Source organism: Hyla sarda, chromosome 3 (assembly GCF_029499605.1).
Source record: "Hyla sarda isolate aHylSar1 chromosome 3, aHylSar1.hap1, whole genome shotgun sequence".
NCBI lineage: Eukaryota > Metazoa > Chordata > Amphibia > Anura > Hylidae > Hyla > Hyla sarda.
Window position 1 is genome coordinate 430,060,237 of NC_079191.1, and position 20,054 is coordinate 430,080,290.

At 46.1% G+C, this 20,054-nt stretch overlaps 1 protein-coding gene across 4 annotated transcripts in view; it reads left to right on the plus strand.

Annotated features, from left to right (window-relative positions):
• The window catches only part of TP53BP2 (tumor protein p53 binding protein 2), an 81,192-nt gene that overhangs the window by 60,134 nt on the left and 1,004 nt on the right, over positions 1–20,054 (plus strand). For all 4 annotated transcript variants that reach the window (XM_056568467.1, XM_056568466.1, XM_056568470.1 and 1 more), the window contains 6 exons: positions 1,824–2,241; positions 3,398–4,182; positions 7,798–7,935; positions 12,612–12,745; positions 13,888–14,054; positions 19,750–19,949. In XM_056568467.1, coding sequence (XP_056424442.1) covers positions 1,824–2,241; positions 3,398–4,182; positions 7,798–7,935; positions 12,612–12,745; positions 13,888–14,054; positions 19,750–19,949 — 1,842 coding nt within the window. The remainder of the gene's footprint in view (positions 1–1,823; positions 2,242–3,397; positions 4,183–7,797; positions 7,936–12,611; positions 12,746–13,887; positions 14,055–19,749; positions 19,950–20,054) is intronic.

Consider the following 20,054-nt stretch of genomic DNA (forward strand, 5'->3'; position numbering starts at 1 on the left):
GCCGGCATCGGGAGCTCGTGAAGTAATAGCCCCGCCCCTCATGAAGTCACGCCCTGCCCACCTCAATGCAAGTCTATGGGAGGGGGCGTGACTGCCGTCACGCCCCCTCCCATAGACTTGCATTGAGGGGGCGGGGCTATGTCGTCACAAGCTCCCGGCTCCAGAGTTCAGAACAGTTTGTTTTAAATACTGAACAGCGGAGTACCCCTTTAAATGTGCGGACATCAGGTGTTACAGGCTCCACAGTGTATAATCCGTCTCAATAAAGAGGTAATAATTGTGGTGGCTTGGATTGGCAAAAATGTTGTTTTCATTTGGGGTCTCGCCTAGGAGTCCCCCGCTGATCCCAAGAATTGAGGTCCCTATGGCCTTTTTTCCTGCCCATCAGCACCCTCAGGGACCTGCAATGTTGCCTTATGAATGGAGAGGTGCTGCAGGCCTATGCACTGTGAAAGAATGGGAGCAGGTAAAATCTGTGCTGGAGCACTAATAATAATAAGGCAGGCAGCGTGACCCCCACCCCATCCAGGTAGTAACTGAAGGCCTATCCTGATATCCTATCATGTACTATGGGAGGAAAACACTTTCTAGTGGGTCAATTTCTATGGCGTAGAAAAGAAAAATTGCTGCTTTGTTCCATAAGCGGCTCTACGTCTGTCCACAGGTTGTGTGCAAATCAGCCTTACTGACTTTAGTGTAGATGAGCTGCAATACCAAATGCAGCCAGTGGATAGGTGTGGTGCTGTCTTACCTTACATAGTAACATAGTTCATAAGGTTGAAAAAAGACCATAAAGTTCAACCTATAACCCTAATGAGTCTTTACTGAGTTGATCCAGAAGAAGGCAAAAAAACGTCATACTAGAGGTAAAAATTCCTTCCCGACTCCAAATATGGCACCAGAATAAATCCCTGGATCAACGTTCTGTCCCTATAAATCTAGAATCTGTAACCTGTAATGTTGTTATTCTCCAAAAAAAGCATCCAGACCCCTTTTGAACTCTCACAGAGTTCCCCATGACCTCCTCCTCAGGCAGAGAATTCCACAGTCTCACTGCTCTTACAGTAAAGAACCCTCGTCTGTGCTGGTGTAGGAACCTTCTTTCCTCTAGACATAGAGGATGCCCCCTTGTTATAGATACAGTCCTTGTTATGGATACAGTCCTTGTTATGGATATAGTTCTTGTTATGGATATGGTCCTTGTTATAGATAAGGACTATATCTATAACAAGGACCATATCTATAACAAGGACCATGTTATAGATATGATCCTTGTTATAGATATGGTCCTTGTTATAGGTACGGTCCTTGTTATAGGTACGGTCCTTGTTATTGGTACGGTCCTTGTTATTCGTACGGTCCTTGTCGTAGGTACGGTCCTTGTCGTAGGTACGGTCCTTGTCGTAGGTACGGTCCTTGTCGTAGGTACGGTCCTTGTGGTAGGTACGGTCCTTGTGGTAGGTACGGTCCTTGTGGTAGGTACGGTCCTTGTGGTAGGTACGGTCCTTGTGGTAGGTACGGTCCTTGTGGTAGGTACGGTCCTTGTGGTAGGTACGGTCCTTGTGGTAGGTACGGTCCTTGTGGTAGGTACGGTCCTTGTGGTAGGTACGGTCCTTGTCGTAGGTACGGTCCTTGTCGTAGGTACGGTCCTTGTCGTAGGTACGGTCCTTGTCGTAGGTACGGTCCTTGTCGTAGGTACGGTCCATGTCGTAGGTACGGTCCTTGTCGTAGGTACGGTCCTTGTCGTAGGTACGGTCCTTGTGGTAGGTACGGTCCTTGTTGTAGATACAGTCCACCTTAATCTTTTTTGCTCTTACTTACAGGCTGCTAATAAAAATGTGACCAAGGTGCCACCACCGGTTCCTTCCAAACCAAAACAGATAAACCTGCCTTATTATGGTCAAGGCGCTCCGCCGCCTCCCACAGAAGCAAAGACTGAAGTCGTCCCGAGCAAGACACCTGCCGGGGGCAAGCAAAATGGAGCGCCTCAACAGAGGGTACCTGTGCCCTCCCGCCAGGAAAGCCCTCCTCCTGCCAAGATAGAGACTCCTCCTGCAGTGGCGGTGCGTCCATTTACACCCCAACCGGTGAAAGAGCCGCCTCCCCCGCCCTTTCGCAAGCCTCAGATGGTGGCCGCCAGTTCTATCTATTCTATGTACACCCAGCATCAAAATCCAGGCAAAAACTACAGCGTGCAGGGAGCACTCAGCAGAGCCCATACCCGGGCACACTTTCCCAGCGGTAAGATCAAAAATTATATTTTTGCACAATTTTTCAGCTTTTTATAGGGGAGATTCATCGAAACCTGTGCTGCCAAAAAGTTGACCAGTTGCCTATAGCAACCAATCAGATCGCTTCTTGTATTTTCTATTCTTTATCTGATTGGTTTCTATGGGCAACTGGTCAACTTTACCTCTGCACAGGTCTTCATTATTCTTCTCCTAGGTTACTGGAGCTTAAAGGGGTAGTCCAGTGGGGAAAAACTTATCCCTATCCGAAGGATAGAGGATAAGCTTGAGATTGCCAGGGGGGGGGGGTCCGACCGCTGGGGCTCCCGCGATCTCCTGTACGGGGCCCCGACAGCCCGCGGGAAGGGGGCGTGTTGACCACCTGCACGAAGCGGCGGCTGACACGCCCCCTCAATACAACTCTATGGCAGAGCTGGAGCGCTGCCTTCTGCAATCTCCGGTACTGCCATAGCGATGTATTGAGGGGGCATGTCGGCCTCCGCTTCGTGCGGTGATCAACACGCGCCATCTGGCCAGCAAGCCTGGCCCCCGTACAGAGGGACCGCGTGGGCTTCAGCGGTCGGACCCCCCCGCGATCTCAAACTTATCCCCTATCCTTAGGATAGGGGATAAGTTTTTCACCACTGGACTACCCCTTTAATTGTTGTATATTGCAAACCTGGCACAATAGTAAGTTGGGTAAATGCTTTTTATTCTTAAAGGGGTACTCCGCCCCTAGACATCTTATCCCCTATCCAAATGATAGGGGGTAAGATGTCTGATTGCGGGAGTCCCTAGCGGACGGCACCCCAGTCCATCCGTGCACGGAGCAAACTCCGCTCTGTGCTGGATGACTGGCCACTACGGCCGCCACACCCCCTCCATTCATGTCTATGGGAGGAGGCGTGGCGGCTACGTAGTAGCCGTCACGCCTCCTCCCATAGACATGAATGGAGGAGGCGTGGCGAGACATCATGAACACGGAAGCTTTAAGCTTCCGTGTTCCGGCCGCCGCCGCTACAGGCACAGAGATCACGGGGGTCCCTGCGATCAGACATCTTGGATAGGTAATAAGATGTCTTAGGGACGGAGTACCCCTATAAAGCACAAAATATGGCACACAAATGACACATATCCAATAATAAATGTCTCCCATTTTTTTGTTTTAGTGTATGGTAAACCAGTGATTGGTGGAGGAGCACAAAGCCAGCAGAATGGTAACCTGTCCACAGACGGCACCCAGATAGATAGTAAATCGGGCAGCCCAGAGCCCGAGACAGACGTTCCAGCACCTGGTACTGAGAACACAGAGACTGAAAGAATTCCCCGTCCCCTGAGTCCGACCAAACTCCTTCCATTCCTGACGAACCCTTACCGGAACCAGAGCGACGCAGACCTGGAGGCTCTACGAAAGAAGCTCTACAACGCCCCCCGGCCGCTCAAAAAACGCAGCTCCATTACAGAGCCTGAGGGACCTAATGGACCAAATATTCAGAAGCTCCTGTACCAGAGGACTACACTGGCCGCCATGGAGACTATCTCTGCCCCCAAACAGACTCCTGTCACCTCCATCTCGGAGAATTCTGCAGAAATGACCCCCATCTCTGCCGACATAGACACCGAAGTCTCCTCAGAAACTTCTTCGACTCTACATGTCATGGACATTGTTCCTCCTGAGGAGGAGACCAATATGTTTACCGAGGACATTGAGATTCCTTCCCCAGAGCTGGGTCCTGACAGTATTCCCGAACTATTTCCATATGAGGGTCTCCCACCTCTCACTGTGGAGACAGAGCCGAATCCAGAGCTGCCGGAACCCCCTGAAACTTATATTGAGGAATACCCTCCATACCCCCCTCCTCCATATCCCACTGCCGGAGACCAGGACAATGTAGCGGAGGATACCAGTAACCTGAGTCCTCCAGAGATCACCGGACAGTTCTCCCTCCCTCCGGTAAGTACCCGACGTCTTACAATTACACTTCTTTATTTATATATATGTTGAGGGACCACTGTATGTGTATATATATATATATATATATATATATATTATATATATACAGTGGTCCCTCAACATACGATGGTGATCCGTTCCAAACAGACCATCGTTTGTTGAAACCATCGTATGTTGAGGGATCCGTGCAATGTAAAGTATAGGACAGTGGTCTACAACCTGCGGACCTCCAGATGTTGCAAAACTACAACACCCAGCATGCCCGGACAGCCGTTGGCTGTCCGGGCATGCTGGGTGTTGTAGTTTTGCAACATCTGGAGGTCCGCAGGTTGCAGACCACTGTTAGAGGAAGTTGCACTCACCTGTCCCCGCCGCTCTGGACCGTCACCACTGCCCTGGATGTCGCCTTCCATCGCTGTCGCTGCGTCCCCGGGGTGTCCCCGACGCTCCGGCAAGGCTTCTGCTTCCCCGGCATCCTCGCTCTCCGTCGCCGCCATCACGTCGTTACGCACCCCGCTCCTATTGGATGACGGGACGGCGTGCGCAGCGGCGTGATGACGACGATGGAGAGCGCCGACGATGCAGGGGATCCCGAAGAGGACGCGCCGGAGCCCCGAGGACAGGTAAGTGATCGTCAGCGGACCACACGGGGCACCGTAAACGGCTATCCGGTGGCAGCTGAAGCAGTCTGCGCTGCAGGATAGCCGTTTATGCGATGGAACTGACATACAAAAGCATCGTATGGTGATGCTGCCTTCAACATGCGATGGCCTCTGAGAGTGATCGTATGCTGAAATGATCGTATGTCGGGTCCATCGTAGGTCGAGGGGTCACTGTATAGCTATTGGATTACTGCTTTTTCATCTTTTGTATCTCATAAAGACACAAAGACTGAAGTGGTGTGACACATTTTGGCGCCGTGACTGTAGCTAAAAAGGCATTGTCTGGTTATGTAAAACAATTCCCTTATCCACAGGATAGGGGAGAAGTGTCTGATCCCAACATATTGTTTGCGCTTTTGAGACTGAGCCCCCTCCGCCTTGTCTTACATTGACCACTGGGCTCCTCCATGATTTCCAGAACAGGGCCTGTTTCTTACCTCGGAGCGCTCCAGCCCACACTTTCCCAGACAGACTGGTCTTTGGTAGTGACGGCCCATGACGGGTGACCACTCCCAAGACCAGTCTGTCTCGGAAAGTGTGGGCTGGAGCGCTTGGAGATGAGTGACAGCCGAGTTTCTGGAAATCGCTGTCCCAGCGGTCGGACCTCCCTGCAATCAGACACACGTCCCACTATACCAGTGTTTCCCAACCAGGGTGCCTCAAGCTCTTGCAAAACTACAACTCCCAGCATGCCCGGACAGCCAACGGCCGTACGGGCATGCTGGGAGTTGTAGTTTTGCAGCAGCTGGATGCACTCTGGTTGGGAAACACTGCCCTATACTGTGGGTAGGGGATATGTTTTTACATAACCAGAGTACCCCTTTAAATGGGCACTGTCATGAACTTCAATAATTTTTTTGGTGGTTAAAATATTGTATTTTGCTTTTGTAATCCGGCCACTAGGGGTCTCCCTCCTAGTAGCTGGCTGCAGCCTGCTGTGACATCACAGCTGAATTTGGACCGATCCCGGCCGGGCATCAGTCCGAATTCAGTCAGCCTGCGCTCGCTCCCTGCCTGTCTGGGGGGGGTTTCGGGGCAGCCGTAACAAAGACAGATTGTTTTCAACACAGGGTGCCTCCAGTTGTTTCACCACTACAACACCCAGCATGCCCTGACAGCCAATAGATGAAACAGCTGAAGGTACACTGTTTAGGAAAACAATCATAGCCTGTATAGAAAAAAATAAGGGTGTATAGAGGAGCTAAGGGCGGAAGTTGGCCCCAGCAGGCATCAGTGGCGTTTCGCCTGGTAAGTGAGCAAACTACCAGGTAGACAAAAAAAACTATTTCTAAGATAGTAAAAAAAAAATTTAAGGCAGGGGGAGGGGGTTTAGGGATAGGTGGGCAATAGGCAGGGACAGAAAAAAAAAAGGATAGTGGGAGCTACTCTTTAAGTTGATGACTTGTTTGGCTGACACTATGACCTGATACTGTGAGACTGGTGCAGTCTGTCAAGATGAAAAACATTTGCAAAAACAATATACAGTGGTCCCTCAAGTTACAATATTAATTGGTTCCAGGACAACCATTGTATGTTGAAACCATTGTATGTTGAGACCAGAACTCTCTATGGAAACCTGGTAATTGGTTCTAAAGGCACCAAAATGTCATCCAAAAATAGGAAAAAGTGAGGATTAAACAAAAATAAGTAGATAACTAATATAGATAAAGCAAATCCCTACGTATAATAGTAATAAAGATCTGCTGGAGCTGTAATCACTGTCTATGTCAGTGTTTTCCAACTAGGGTGCCTCCAGCTGTTGCAAAACTACAACTCCCAGCATGCCCGGACAGCCGAAGGCTGTCCAGGCATGCTGAGAGTTGTAGTTTTGCAACAGCTGGAGGCACCCTAGTTGGGAAACACTGGTCTATGTAGAGGACAGGAGCTTCTTCAGGGTCCTGTAAAGTACATGCAATGTCCTAAAAAAGTAACATGGAGCCAACCTCATCTGGTGTCCAAAGGAGCAGCTAACTCTGGTACAGGTAAAGAGTACAGAACATGTAATACTTCCCTGTACTGTAGGGGGCGCTACCAGACCCCAGTCAGTGCATACACTTCAGTAATACAGGTAAAGAGTACAGAACATGTAATACCTCCCTGTACTGTAGGGGGCGCTACCAGACACCAGTCAGTGCATACACTTCAGTAATACAGGTAAAGAGTACAGAACATGTAATACCTCCCTGTACTGTAGGGGGCACTACCAGACACCAGTCAGTGCATACACTTCAGTAATACAGGTAAAGTGTACAGAACATGTAATACCTCCCTGTACTGTAGGGGGCGCTACCAGACACCAGTCAGTGCATACACTTCAGTAATACAGGTAAAGAGTACAGAACATGTAATACCTCCCTGTACTGTAGGGGGCGCTACCAGACACCAGTCAGTGCATACACTTCAGTAATACAGGTAAAGAGTACAGAACATGTAATACCTCCCTGTACTGTAGGGGGCACTACCAGACACCAGTCAGTGCATACACTTCAGTAATACAGGTAAAGTGTACAGAACATGTAATACCTCCCTGTACTGTAGGGGGCGCTACCAGACACCAGTCAGTGCATACGCTTCAGTAATACAGGGGTTTTACCAGTGAATGCCCCATTCTGATTGGTCAGTTCTTCCAGCCATTGACAGGTTATGCAGATCTAAACTGTCCGTACATTGTATGTTGAGTCTGGTTTCAACTTACAAAGGTCCAGAAAAGATCATTGTATGTTGAGGCCATTGTAAGTTGAGGGATCATTATTTGTGTAGCACTCCTAAGTGGCTCTGTGTCTCCATGGTAACAGACTACAAATAAACTGTGTAGTCTGAGCCTGCAGTCACTTAGATCTCCCACTTAACATACATTTGGTAGGTTTGGAGAAAAGCAGGAACTGATGGATGACTGTATGGGAGTGCGGTCCTCAGTGCAATTACTCATTCTTTTTTTTTTTTCCGCCTATAGGGTAAAAGAACAAACCTGAGGAAGACCGGCTCTGAGAGGATCAATCACGGGATGAGGGTGAAGTTCAACCCCCTCGCTCTGCTTCTAGACTCCTCCTTGGAAGGAGAGTTTGACCTTGTCCAGAGAATAATCTATGAAGTAAGTGATGTGAAATCTGAATATACCGTATTTTTCGTCCTATAGGACGCACGGGCGTATAAGACGCACCCAATTTATAGGTGCAAAATCTAAACAATAAAGATCTTGAACCCAATAGTGGTCTTCAACCTGCGGACCTCCAGATGTTGCAAAACTACAACTCCCAGCATGCCCGGACAGCCGTTGGCTGTCCGGGCATGCTGGGAGTTGTAGTTTTGCAACATCTGGAGGTCCGCAGATTGAAGACCACTGCATAGGAGGTAATACTCACGTGTCCCCGCCGCTCCGGACCCGTCACCGCTGCCCTGGATGTCGCTCCATCGCTGTCGCCGTGTCCCCGTCGCTCCGGAACGTCTCTGCTGCCGGACGGGTATCCTCGCTCTCCGTCGCTGCCATTGCGTCGTTACGCACGCCGACGCACGTACGCGACGACGAGGAAGGAGAACGCCGGCCATACAGGGTATCCCTGAACGGAGAAGACACCGAGGAGGCAGGTAAGGTCCCTCCCGGTGTCCTGTAAGCACTAACCCGGCTATTCAGTCGGGCTGTTCGGGACCGCCGCGATTTCACCGCGGCGGTCCCGAACAGCCCGACTGAACAGCCGGGTTAGTGTCACTTTCGCTTCAGACGCGGCGGTCAGCTTTGATCCCCGCGTCTGAAGGGTTGATACGGGGAATCACCGCGATCGGTGATGTCCTGTATTAGCTGCGGGTCCAGGCCGTTGATGGCCTCAGGGACCGCCGCGATAGGTGTTCGCCATATAAGACGCACCGACTTTTTCCCCCCAGTTTTGGGGAAGAAAAAGTGCGTCTTATACGGCGAAAAATACGGTATGTACTGATGGTTTCTCTCTACCTGGTTTCAGGTTGATTTGTTTTTCCAAAAATTTCCCCAGGCTGGGTTCACACCACATTTTTACAATACAGTTCCCGTATACGTTTACAATTTGAAAACCGTATGCATTGACTCTTCATTGAAAACCGTATGCATTGACTCTCCATTGAAAACCCTATGCCAAAAGATGCATCAGGTTGTGTCAGTTTTGCATCCTGTACGGTTTTGTCAGTTTTTTTCCCGTACCCAAAACTGTAGCCTACCACGGTTTTTGATCCGGGTGAAAAACCGTATAGAAACGTATACGTTTTTTTTTTTTTTTAACATGGACGTCAATGGGAACCGTACAGAACTGTATGTGCGTACGGTTCCATCCGGTTTTCACCATATGGTTTTTGACTTTGCACAGTTTTTTTTCTTGGAATTTCAATCAAACAAGTGTAACTTTATTCATAATGGAGTGAAAAGTTAAAAACGTATACGTTTTTTTCTTATAAAACTGATCCAACCGGACATCATTTTTCATACCGTATACGGAATAAAATTTGCACACACGTTTTGATACAGTTAAGTCCGGTTTTGAGGAATCAGGCTTTTTTTTTTTTTTTTTTTTTTTTTTATCAAAAACCTGACACGGGAACTGTATTGCAAAAACTTGGTGTGAACCCAGCCTTAGACTATGAATGAATTCCCTAAAGTGCTGTTAAAATCGATGCATCCATTCAAAACGTTATCTGGATACAGAAACGGCCAACGGCCCATCTGCAGGCACCAGGTATCATGTTATAGAGCAGGAGGAGCTGAGCAGATGATATGTAGAATACAATACAATCTGCAGGTAACATGTTATAGAGCAGGAGGAGCTGAGCAGATGATATATACAATACAGTACAATCTGCAGGTATCATGTTATAGAGCAGGAGGAGCTGAGCAGATGATATATACAATACAGTACAATCTGCAGGTATCATGTTATAGAGCAGGAGGAGCTGAGCAGATGATATGTAGAATACAATACAATCTGCAGGTAACATGTTATAGAGCAGGAGGAGCTGAGCAGATGATATATACAATACAGTACAATCTGCAGGTAAAAGGTTATAGAGCAGGAGGAGCTGAGCAGATGATATATACAATACAGTACAATCTGCAGGTAAAAGGTTATAGAGCAGGAGGAGCTGAGCAGATGATACATACAATACAGTACAATCTGCAGGTATCATGTTCTAGAGCAGAAGGAGCTGAGCAGATTATATATACTATACAGTACAATATGCAGGTATCATGTTATAGAGCAGGAGGAGCTGAGCAGATGATATATATACAATACAGTACAATCTGCAGGTATCATGTTATAGAGCAGGAGGAGCTGAGCAGATGATATATACAATACAGCACAATCTGCAGGTATCATATTATAGAGCAGGAGGAGCTGAGCAGATGATATATACAATACAGCACAATCTGCAGGTATCATGTTATAGAGCAGGAGGAGCTGAGCAGATGATATATACAATACAGTACAATCTGCAGTAGGGATCGACCGATATCGTTTTTTTAGGGCCGATACCGATAATCGGTGGAGGTTAGGGCTGATAGCCGATAACTTATACCGGAATATCTGTGTAAGTTATCGGCTATTAATCCCCCCCGCAACACCGCTGCAGATCATTGATTTAAAGATGGCGCTTTAAATCAATGCACTGCCATGGCTTTTGCTGTGCCATAGGCTGCCGCCGCCACCCGCTTCTCTCCCCCTGCCTGTCCGGGGGTCCTGAGTCCTATCACCGCCACCGCTCCCCCCCACCGCCGCACCGCGATGATACCGATACCGATAATGCCCATCTGCAGGTATCATGTTATAGAGCAGGAGGAGCTGAGCAGATGATATATACAATACAGTACAATCTCCAGGTATCATGTTATAGAGCAGGAGGAGCTGAGCAGATGATATATACAATACTGTACAATCTGCAGGTATCAGGTTATAGAGCAGGAGGAGCTGAGCAGATTATATATACAATACAGAACAATCTGCAGGTATAGGTTATAGAGCAGGAGGAGCTGAACAGATTGATACATAGAGTTGTGGAAAATGTTTCAGGATAACTTGTCACTTATTCCTGGGCTAAGTAGTCATGTGGGAGGTCCTAATCAGAGATTGACAGCTAACTAAAGCAAGAGCTGTCATACTGAGGAGGACAGCCCACATGACTACTTAGCCCAGAATGAGCAGAGATTGACATGAATACATTACTAGGCATCCGGAAACTTTCCCCACTATTCTATATATCATCTGCTCAGCTCCTCCTGCTCTATAACATGATACCTGCAGATTGTACTGTATTGTATATATCATCTGCTCAGCTCCTCCTACTCTATAACATGATACCTGCAGATTGTACTGTATTGTATATATCATCTGCTCAGCTCCTCCTTCTCTATAACATGATACCTGCAGATTATACTGTATTGTATATATCATCTGCTCAGCTCCTCCTGCTCTATAACCTGATACCTGCAGATTGTACTGTATTGTATATATATCATCTGCTCAGCTCCTCCTGCTCTATAACCTGATACCTGCAGATTGTACTGTATTGTATATATATCATCTGCTCAGCTCCTCCTGCTCTATAACCTGATACCTGCAGATTGTACTGTATTGTATATATATATCATCTGCTCAGCTCCTCCTGCTCTATAACATGATACCTGCAGATTGTACTGTATTGTATATATATCATCTGCTCAGCTCCTTCTGCTCTATAACATGATACCTGCAGATTGTACTGTATTGTATATATCATCTGCTCAGCTCCTCCTGCTCTATAACATGATGCCTGCAGATTGTACTGTATTGTATATATCATCTGCTCAGCTCCTCCTGCTCTATAACATGATACCTGCAGATTGTACTGTATTGTATATATATCATCTGCTCAGCTCCTTCTGCTCTATAACATGATACCTGCAGATTGTACTGTATTGTATATATCATCTGCTCAGCTCATCCTGCTCTATAACATGATACCTGCAGATTATACTGTATTGTATATATCATCTGCTCAGCTCCTCCTGCTCTATAACATGATACCTGCAGATTGTACTGTATTGTATATATATATCATCTGCTCAGCTCCTCCTGCTCTATAACATGATACCTGCAGATTGTACTGTATTGTATATATCATCTGCTCAGCTCCTCCTGCTCTATAACATTATACCTGCAGATTGTACTGTATTGTATATATCATCTGCTCAGCTCCTTCTGCTCTATAACATGATACCCGCAGATTGTACTGTATTGTATATATCATCTGCTCAGCTCCTCCTGCTCTATAACCTATACCTGGAGATTGTACTGTATTGTATATATCTGCTCAGCTCCTCCTGCTCTATAACATGATACCTGGAGATTGTACTGTATTGTATATATATCATCTGCTCAGCTCCTCCTGCTCTATAACATTATACCTGCAGATTGTGCGGATTCGTATCGGGACAGATCAGATGTGGTGTGAACAGAGGGTTATGTATTTAGTCTTCATCCCTGCAGGGGGCTTGTAATGTCCGCTGATCCTGGTTATATCATTCCTGTAGTGTTTACAGTCAGAAGTCCCCCCCCCCCCTGTATAACACTGTGAATAACGTCCTTGTCCCCTCTCCTCATCCCTGTGTTAATAACCTCGGCCCGTCCCGCTCGTTGGATATGATGGATAAGGGTTTATTGTGTTGGTGAATTTGACTGTAAATCCTGCTCGCAGTTCTCAGGCTCTTGGCAGTGACATGGAATCCAGAGCGATAATCTTGTGTTTTCTCTCTCTCTCTCTCCTCCGCAGGTAGAAGACCCCAGTCAGCCCAATGACGAGGGGATCACTGCCCTCCACAACGCCGTGTGTGCCGGTCACACCGAGATCGTCAAGTTCCTCGTACAGTTTGGAGTGAATGTAAACGCGGCAGACAGCGATGGCTGGTATGTCAGTGTTATGTTATACTCAAGAACCTTCAGGGGTTAAAAATCTGTTCTGGTCATGTGATGGACACCACCGGTGCAGGACTGGTTACAGGACTAGTTATCAGAGCTGTGTTACTATCTGTCCATCACATGACCAAAACATATTGATATCAGGTTCCTGTTAAACGACAGCAAGCAGAGATATAGAAAGAGGAAGAGTTCAGAGGAATTAAAGAAAGTATATTACTACATTCTAGAACTCTGTTTTCTAAAACCAGAATACTCTTTGGGTACGTTCAGACGAGCGGATTCTCGCAGCGTATTTCGCTGCGGATCCACCGCTGAAGGACCTCTGTATGCTGCCTTTACATCTGCCTGCTCGGAGCGGCAATACGCTGCTACGTGCTGACACACTGAAACGATGTGTGAGTCGCCACGCATGCACGGTGTACTCGCACACATCGCGGCCGCTCCCCCTGCTGAACGAGCTAGGCCAAGAGCTGCTGCGATGTGAGTATACTGCGCATTTGCGCAGCGACCCGCACATCCCAGTGTGTCTGCTCTTATCTGCGTATTGCTGCTCCGAGCAGGCACATGTAAAGGCAGGATATAGAGGTCCTTCAGTGGTGGATCTGTTGCGAAAATCCACTCCTCTGAACGTACCCTTAAATGGTCTATTCACAAGTACTGTATTCTGCGCAGATTTGATGAAATATGCGCAGGATACTGTACATGTGAATACACCCAAAGGGGATAAGATGTCTGATCGCTGGGGACCCCCGTGATCTCGGCTGCGGCACCCCAGTCATCCGATGCACGGAGCGGACTTCGCTCCATGATGGATGACTGGCCATGTGGGGTGGAGGCTTGTGACGTCACGGCCACACCCCACTCATGACGTCACGGCCAAGCCATCTCAATGCAAGTCTATGGGAGGGGGCGTGACGGCCGTCACGCCCCCTCCCATAGACTTGCATTAAGGGGGCGTGGCCGTGACATCACGAGCCTCCAGCGCTGCTTCCGACGCTCTAAACAAACACCGGGTGCAGCAGGGAGATCGCGGCGGGACCCCCGCGATCAGATGTCTAGGAGCGGAGTACCCCTTTAAGGTGACAAAAGGGAGTCAGGTTTTCTTAAATTCTTCTCCTCTGTGTTGTCAGGACCCCACTGCACTGCGCCGCCTCGTGTAACAACGTTCAGGTGTGTAAGTTCCTGGTGGAATCTGGAGCGGCCGTGTTTGCCATGACCTACAGCGACCGACAGACGGCGGCGGACAAGTGTGAAGAGATGGAGGAGGGGTACAGCCAGTGCTCCCAATTCCTGTATGGTAAGTACCAGGCACCCAGTCAGTGCTCTATTTGATACTAACAATTGGCCAAAAAGAAGAAATATTTATGTAAAGGAGAAGCCTGTGCTTAAAATGGACTCCTGTTGTGGGGAATCAAATATTTTTTTTTTTTTTGAACCTTGTCCTGCCAAAAACCTGTCTGCCTCCTCCAGAGGATCCACACTGATCAAGAAAGGTAAATCAAGGCTTCCCTTTTGCAAAACTTCAACTCCCAGCATGCCCGGACAGCCGTTGGCTGTCCGGGCATGCTGGGAGATGAAGTTTTGCAACATCTGGAGGGCCACAGTTTTGAGGCCACTGATCTGGAGGAACAGTGTAGTCTGGCAGCGTCTGGAGCACAATGTACGCACCGAACTCTATGTTCTGCAGCCCTATATAAAAGTGAACGTGACGCCGGTTGGGGGGGGGCGCTACTAGGTTGATTCCGATGAACGCCTGGAATGTGACAGATTATAGCGCTCACCGCCCCCCCCCCCCCCCCAGGCTGAGAAAATAGTAATTTCCCTGCCGATTAGATTAGTCACCAGAAAAGCTCCTATTAACCCTTTGTGCCTGTGATGGCCGCAGATGATGATGGGACTTAGACGCCCATAGACTTGAGATGACAGTCTGGGGATACTGCCGCAGCCTGTCAGGTCTGGTCCTGTTGTTTCCCCCAAGATAAGTGGCACCAGGTGGGTTTCTATGATAGGTCAAAGGTTATTCTAAATGACAGTAATCACAAGAGAATGTGTCATCCAAAAATGGCCTACTATTTAAAACAGGTTTTGTTGTTACATCTTTTTTCTCATTTTACATTCTTGCTACTTATATTTTAAAATTATCCTAAAATCTTGCAGTTTCCATTTTGACCACTAGGCCTAAAACTAATCTGAGGCTTCCTGTGATAAGGCTATGTTCATATGGCAGAATGTCCTTGCGGAACATGGCGGCGTTAGGACCGCTCGGGAATGCGCCGTCTCTGTAGATGCCAATGCATTTCCGAGCAGATTCTGCAGAAAGAAGTGACTTGTCAATTCTTTTTGCGGAGGTCAGAATTTCCCCTGTGGATATTTGGCCGCGTGCACGGTGCAGCAGAATCCTGTCGAAAACAATGGGGGCTCGCTGCAACTGGAATTCCAAGTTGAATTTTCCTGACTGATTCAGCTCTGAAATTACGCTGTGTGAACGAGGCCTAAGGAGGAGACTGCTGGAATGTGGTGACACCAGTAGGTAAAGAAAACAGCTGAAGAACACAGCTCAGCCTTTGGCTTTCTGTGCATGCTGGGAGTTGTAGTTTTGCAACATCTGGAAGAGCACAGATTGGTGACCATTATACAGTGGTCTCCAAACCGTGGACCTCCAGATGTTGCAAAACTACAACTCCCAGCATACCAGACTGCCCAGGCATGCTGGAAGTTGTAGTTTGGCAACATCTGATCCTTCAGATATTGCCGAACTACAACTTCCATCATGCCTGGGCATGCTGGGAGTTGTAGTTTTGCAACAACTGGAGGCACACTAGTTGGGAAACAGTGTCCATTTCCTAACTCAGTATTTCCCAACCCGTGTGCCTCCAGCTGTTGCAAAACTATAACTCCCAGCATGCACTGACAGACCATGCATGCTGGGAGTTGTAGTTTTGCAACAGCTGGAGGCACACTGGTTTGGAAACACTAAGTTAAGTAATAAACTTTCAAGTGTTTTGCAACCAGTGTGCCTTCAGCTGTTGCATAACTACAACCTCCAGCATGCACGGACAGCCAAAGGGCATGCTGGGAGTTGTAGCAGTATGCCTCTAGCTGTTGTATAACTACAAGTCCCAGCATGCCCTTCTGCTGTCGCTGCATGCTGAGATTTGTAGTTTTTGCAACAGCTGAAGGCACACTGGTTGCGAAACACCAGTTTGTTATCTAACTCAGTGTTTTGCAACCAGTGTGCCTTCTGCTGTTGCAAAACTACAACTCCCAGCATGCAAGGACAGCCAAAGGGCATGCTCGGAGTTGTAGTTTTGCAACAGCTGGATGTTTGCACCCCCTCCCCCCAATGTGAATGTACAGTGAGTGCTGCAAGTTTGAGATGGCGCTAATTGTGCGCTGCAGCTCAAACTCCCAGCGGCAAACTTGCTGTGAACCCCCGCCCGTGTGACTGTACCCTATAAACACTACACTACACTAACCTAAAATAAAAAGTAAAAAACACTACATATACACAAACCCGTACACTGCCCCCCCTCCCCTCCCCAATAAAAATGAAAAACGTCTGGTACGGCAGTGTTTCCAAAACGGAGCCTCCAGCTGTTGCAAAACAACAACTCCCAGTATTGCCGGACAGCCATTGACTGTCCAGGCATGCTGGGAGTTTTGCAACAGCTGGAGGCACCCTGTTTGGGAATCACTGGCGTAGAATACCCCTATGTCCACCCCTATGCAAATCCCTAATTTAGTCCTCAAATGCGCATGGCGCTCTCACTTCGGAGCCCTGTCGTATTTCAGGGCAACAGTTTAGGGCCACATATGGGGTATCTCCGTACTCGGGAGAAATTACACTACAAATTTTGGGGGGCTTTTTCTCCTTTCACCCCTTACGAAAAGGTGAAGTTGGGGTCTACACCAGCATGTTAGTGTATAAAAATAAAAATTTTTACACTAACCTGCTGGTGTTGCCCTATACTTTTCATTTTCACAAGAGGTAAAAGGGAAAAAAGCCCCCCAAAATTTGTAATGCAATTTCTCCCGACTACGGAGATACCCCATATGTGGGCGCAAAGTGCTCTGGGGGCGCACAACAAGGCCCAGAAGGGAGAGTGCGCCATGTACATTTGAGGTGATTTGCACAGGGGTGGCTGATTTTACAGCGGTTCTGACATGAACGCAAAACAATAAATACCCATATGTGACCCCATTTTGGAAACTACACCCCTCATGGAATATAAGGGATGCAGTGAGCATTTACCGTATATACTCGAGTATAAGCCGAGTTTTTCAGCACGATTTTTCGTGCTGAAAACGCCCCCCTCGGCTTATACTCGAGTGAACTCTCCGCCCTCATCTGCCTTTGGATGTCTGGGTATGATGGGAGTTGTAGTTTTGCAATACTCAAAGAGCCATAGGTTGGAGACCACTGTGTCTGAAGAGAATGGGAGTATAACTGTGTTTCTCCAGTGCGGGTCTTCACTACCTGTAGTTACATACACTAAAGCATTGTTTTGCAACCAGGGTGACTCCAGCTGTTGCAAAACTGCAACTCCCAGCATGCCCGGACAGCCGTTGGCTGTCCGGGCATGCTGGGAGTTGTAGTTTTGCAACAGCTGGAGGAACACTGGTTGGGAAACACTGAACTAGAGTCATAAAATGATTGGAATTATAGTTTTGCAACAGCTGCAATAGCCACAGGTTGCAGGGCATGATGGGAGATGTAGTCTCATCGTGGTCACATTACTCCTCACCTGTAGGTTGTGGTAGGAACTGTATGTACACGGACAGAGCGCGCCCGGTCCCGGCCTCCTGATCCCTCCTTTAATCCCAAAATAGGTTTAAGGCTGGAAGAGGTTTACAGCAGGACAAACCACTCATAAGTAATAAAGTTATGTAAGGAGAGAAAACTGCATAGTAATAACTGTACAGACACCTGACTACAGGACGCACCCCGATAATAGAGAAATCAGGGCCTGTACTGTGTGTACGTGGTTTATAAAGTCCCACAAGGCCTCAGGAAGTGAAGGGGTTAATGTCACGAACGTTAGTGGGCTAGGGGAGCGCCTGGAGCAGTATTATAGTAGTTATATTCTTGTATATAGGAGCAGTATTATAGTAGTTATATTCTTGTACATAGGAGCAGTATTATAGTAGTTATATTCTTGTATATAGGAGCAGTATTATAGTAGTTATATTCTTGTATATAGGAGCAGTATTATAGTAGTTATATTCTTGTATATCGGAGCAGTATTATAGTAGTTATATTCTTGTATATAGGGGCAGTATTATAGTAGTTATATTCTTGTATATAGGAGTAGTATTATAGTAGTTATATTCTTGTATATAGGAGCAGTATTATAGTAGTTATATTCTTGTATATAGGAGGCAGTATTATAGTAGTTATATTCTTGTATATAGGAGGCAGTATTATAGTAGTTATATTCTTGTATATAGGAGCAGTATTATAGTAGTTATATTCTTGTATATAGGGGCAGTATTATAGTAGTTATATTCTTGTATATAGGAGCAGTATTATAGTAGTTATATTCTTGTATATAGGAGCAGTATTATAGTAGTTATATTCTTGTATATAGGAGCAGTATTATAGTAGTTATATTCTTGTATATAGGAGCAGTATTATAGTAGTTATATTCTTGTATATAGGAGCAGTATTATAGTAGTTATATTCTTGTATATAGGAGGCAGTATTATAGTAGTTATATATTCTTGTATATAGGAGGCAGTATTATAGTAGTTATATATTCTTGTATATAGGAGGCAGTATTATAGTAGTTATATATTCTTGTATATAGGAGCAGTATTATAGTAGTTATATTCTTGTATATATAGGAGGCAGTATTATAGTAGTTATATTCTTGTATATATAGGAGGCAGTATTATAGTAGTTATATTCTTGTATATAGGGGCAGTATTATAGTAGTTATATTCTTGTATATAGGAGCAGTATTATAGTAGTTATATTCTTGTATATAGGAGCAGTATTATAGTAGTTATATTCTTGTATATAGGAGCAGTATTATAGTAGTTATATTCTTGTATATAGGAGGCAGTATTATAGTAGTTATATTCTTGTATATAGGAGCAGTATTATAGTAGTTATAATACTGCCTCCTATATACAAGAATATAGTAGTTATATTCTTGTATATAGGAGCAGTATTATAGTAGTTATATTCTTGTATATAGGAGCAGTATTATAGTAGTTATATTCTTGTATATAGGAGCAGTATTATAGTAGTTATATATTCTTGTATATAGGAGGCAGTATTATAGTAGTTATATTCTTGTATATAGGGGCAGTATTATAGTAGTTATATTCTTGTATATAGGAGCAGTATTATAGTAGTTATATTCTTATATATAGGAGCAGTATTATAGTAGTTATATTCTTGTATATAGGGGCAGTATTATAGTAGTTATATTCTTGTATATAGGAAGCAGTATTATAGTAGTTATATTCTTGTATATAGGAGCAGTATTATAGTAGTTATATTCTTGTATATAGGAGCAGTATTATAGTAGTTATATATTCTTGTATATAGGAGGCAGTATTATAGTAGTTATATTCTTGTATATAGGGGCAGTATTATAGTAGTTATATTCTTGTATATAGGAGCAGTATTATAGTAGTTATATTCTTATATATAGGAGCAGTATTATAGTAGTTATATTCTTGTATATAGGAGCAGTATTATAGTAGTTATATTCTTGTATATAGGAGCAGTATTATAGTAGTTATATTCTTGTATATAGGGGCAGTATTATAGTAGATATCCTGAGATCCATAAGTCCAGGTAACCTGTTCCCCGTGCTCCTTTTTACGACTGGTGAAGTATTCAGTACATTTCCTGGCCCTACAACGTGCAGGCGCATTTACTTACTCTTGCAGGTGGTGTATATGCCGTAATACTAGACTATGGATATCTTTGTGTACCTTTTGGTCCTGCAGCACTAACATTGTGCGCCATTTGTCTACAGGTGTCCAGGAGAAGATGGGCATCATGAACCGCGGCGTCATCTACGCTTTATGGGACTACGAGGCAGAAAACGATGACGAGATGACACTGAAGGAAGGCGACTGCATGACCGTACTGCACAGGGAGGACGACAATGAGACGGATTGGTGGTGGGCCCGCTTACAGGACAAGGAAGGATACGTCCCGCGTAATCTACTTGGGGTAAGTAGCATTTCCCATTGGATTTTTACCGCCATAGGAAAAAAAAAAATGAAGATTCTGTCCAATACGTGAAGTCACTGACATCCTAGTGGACAATTACGGTCC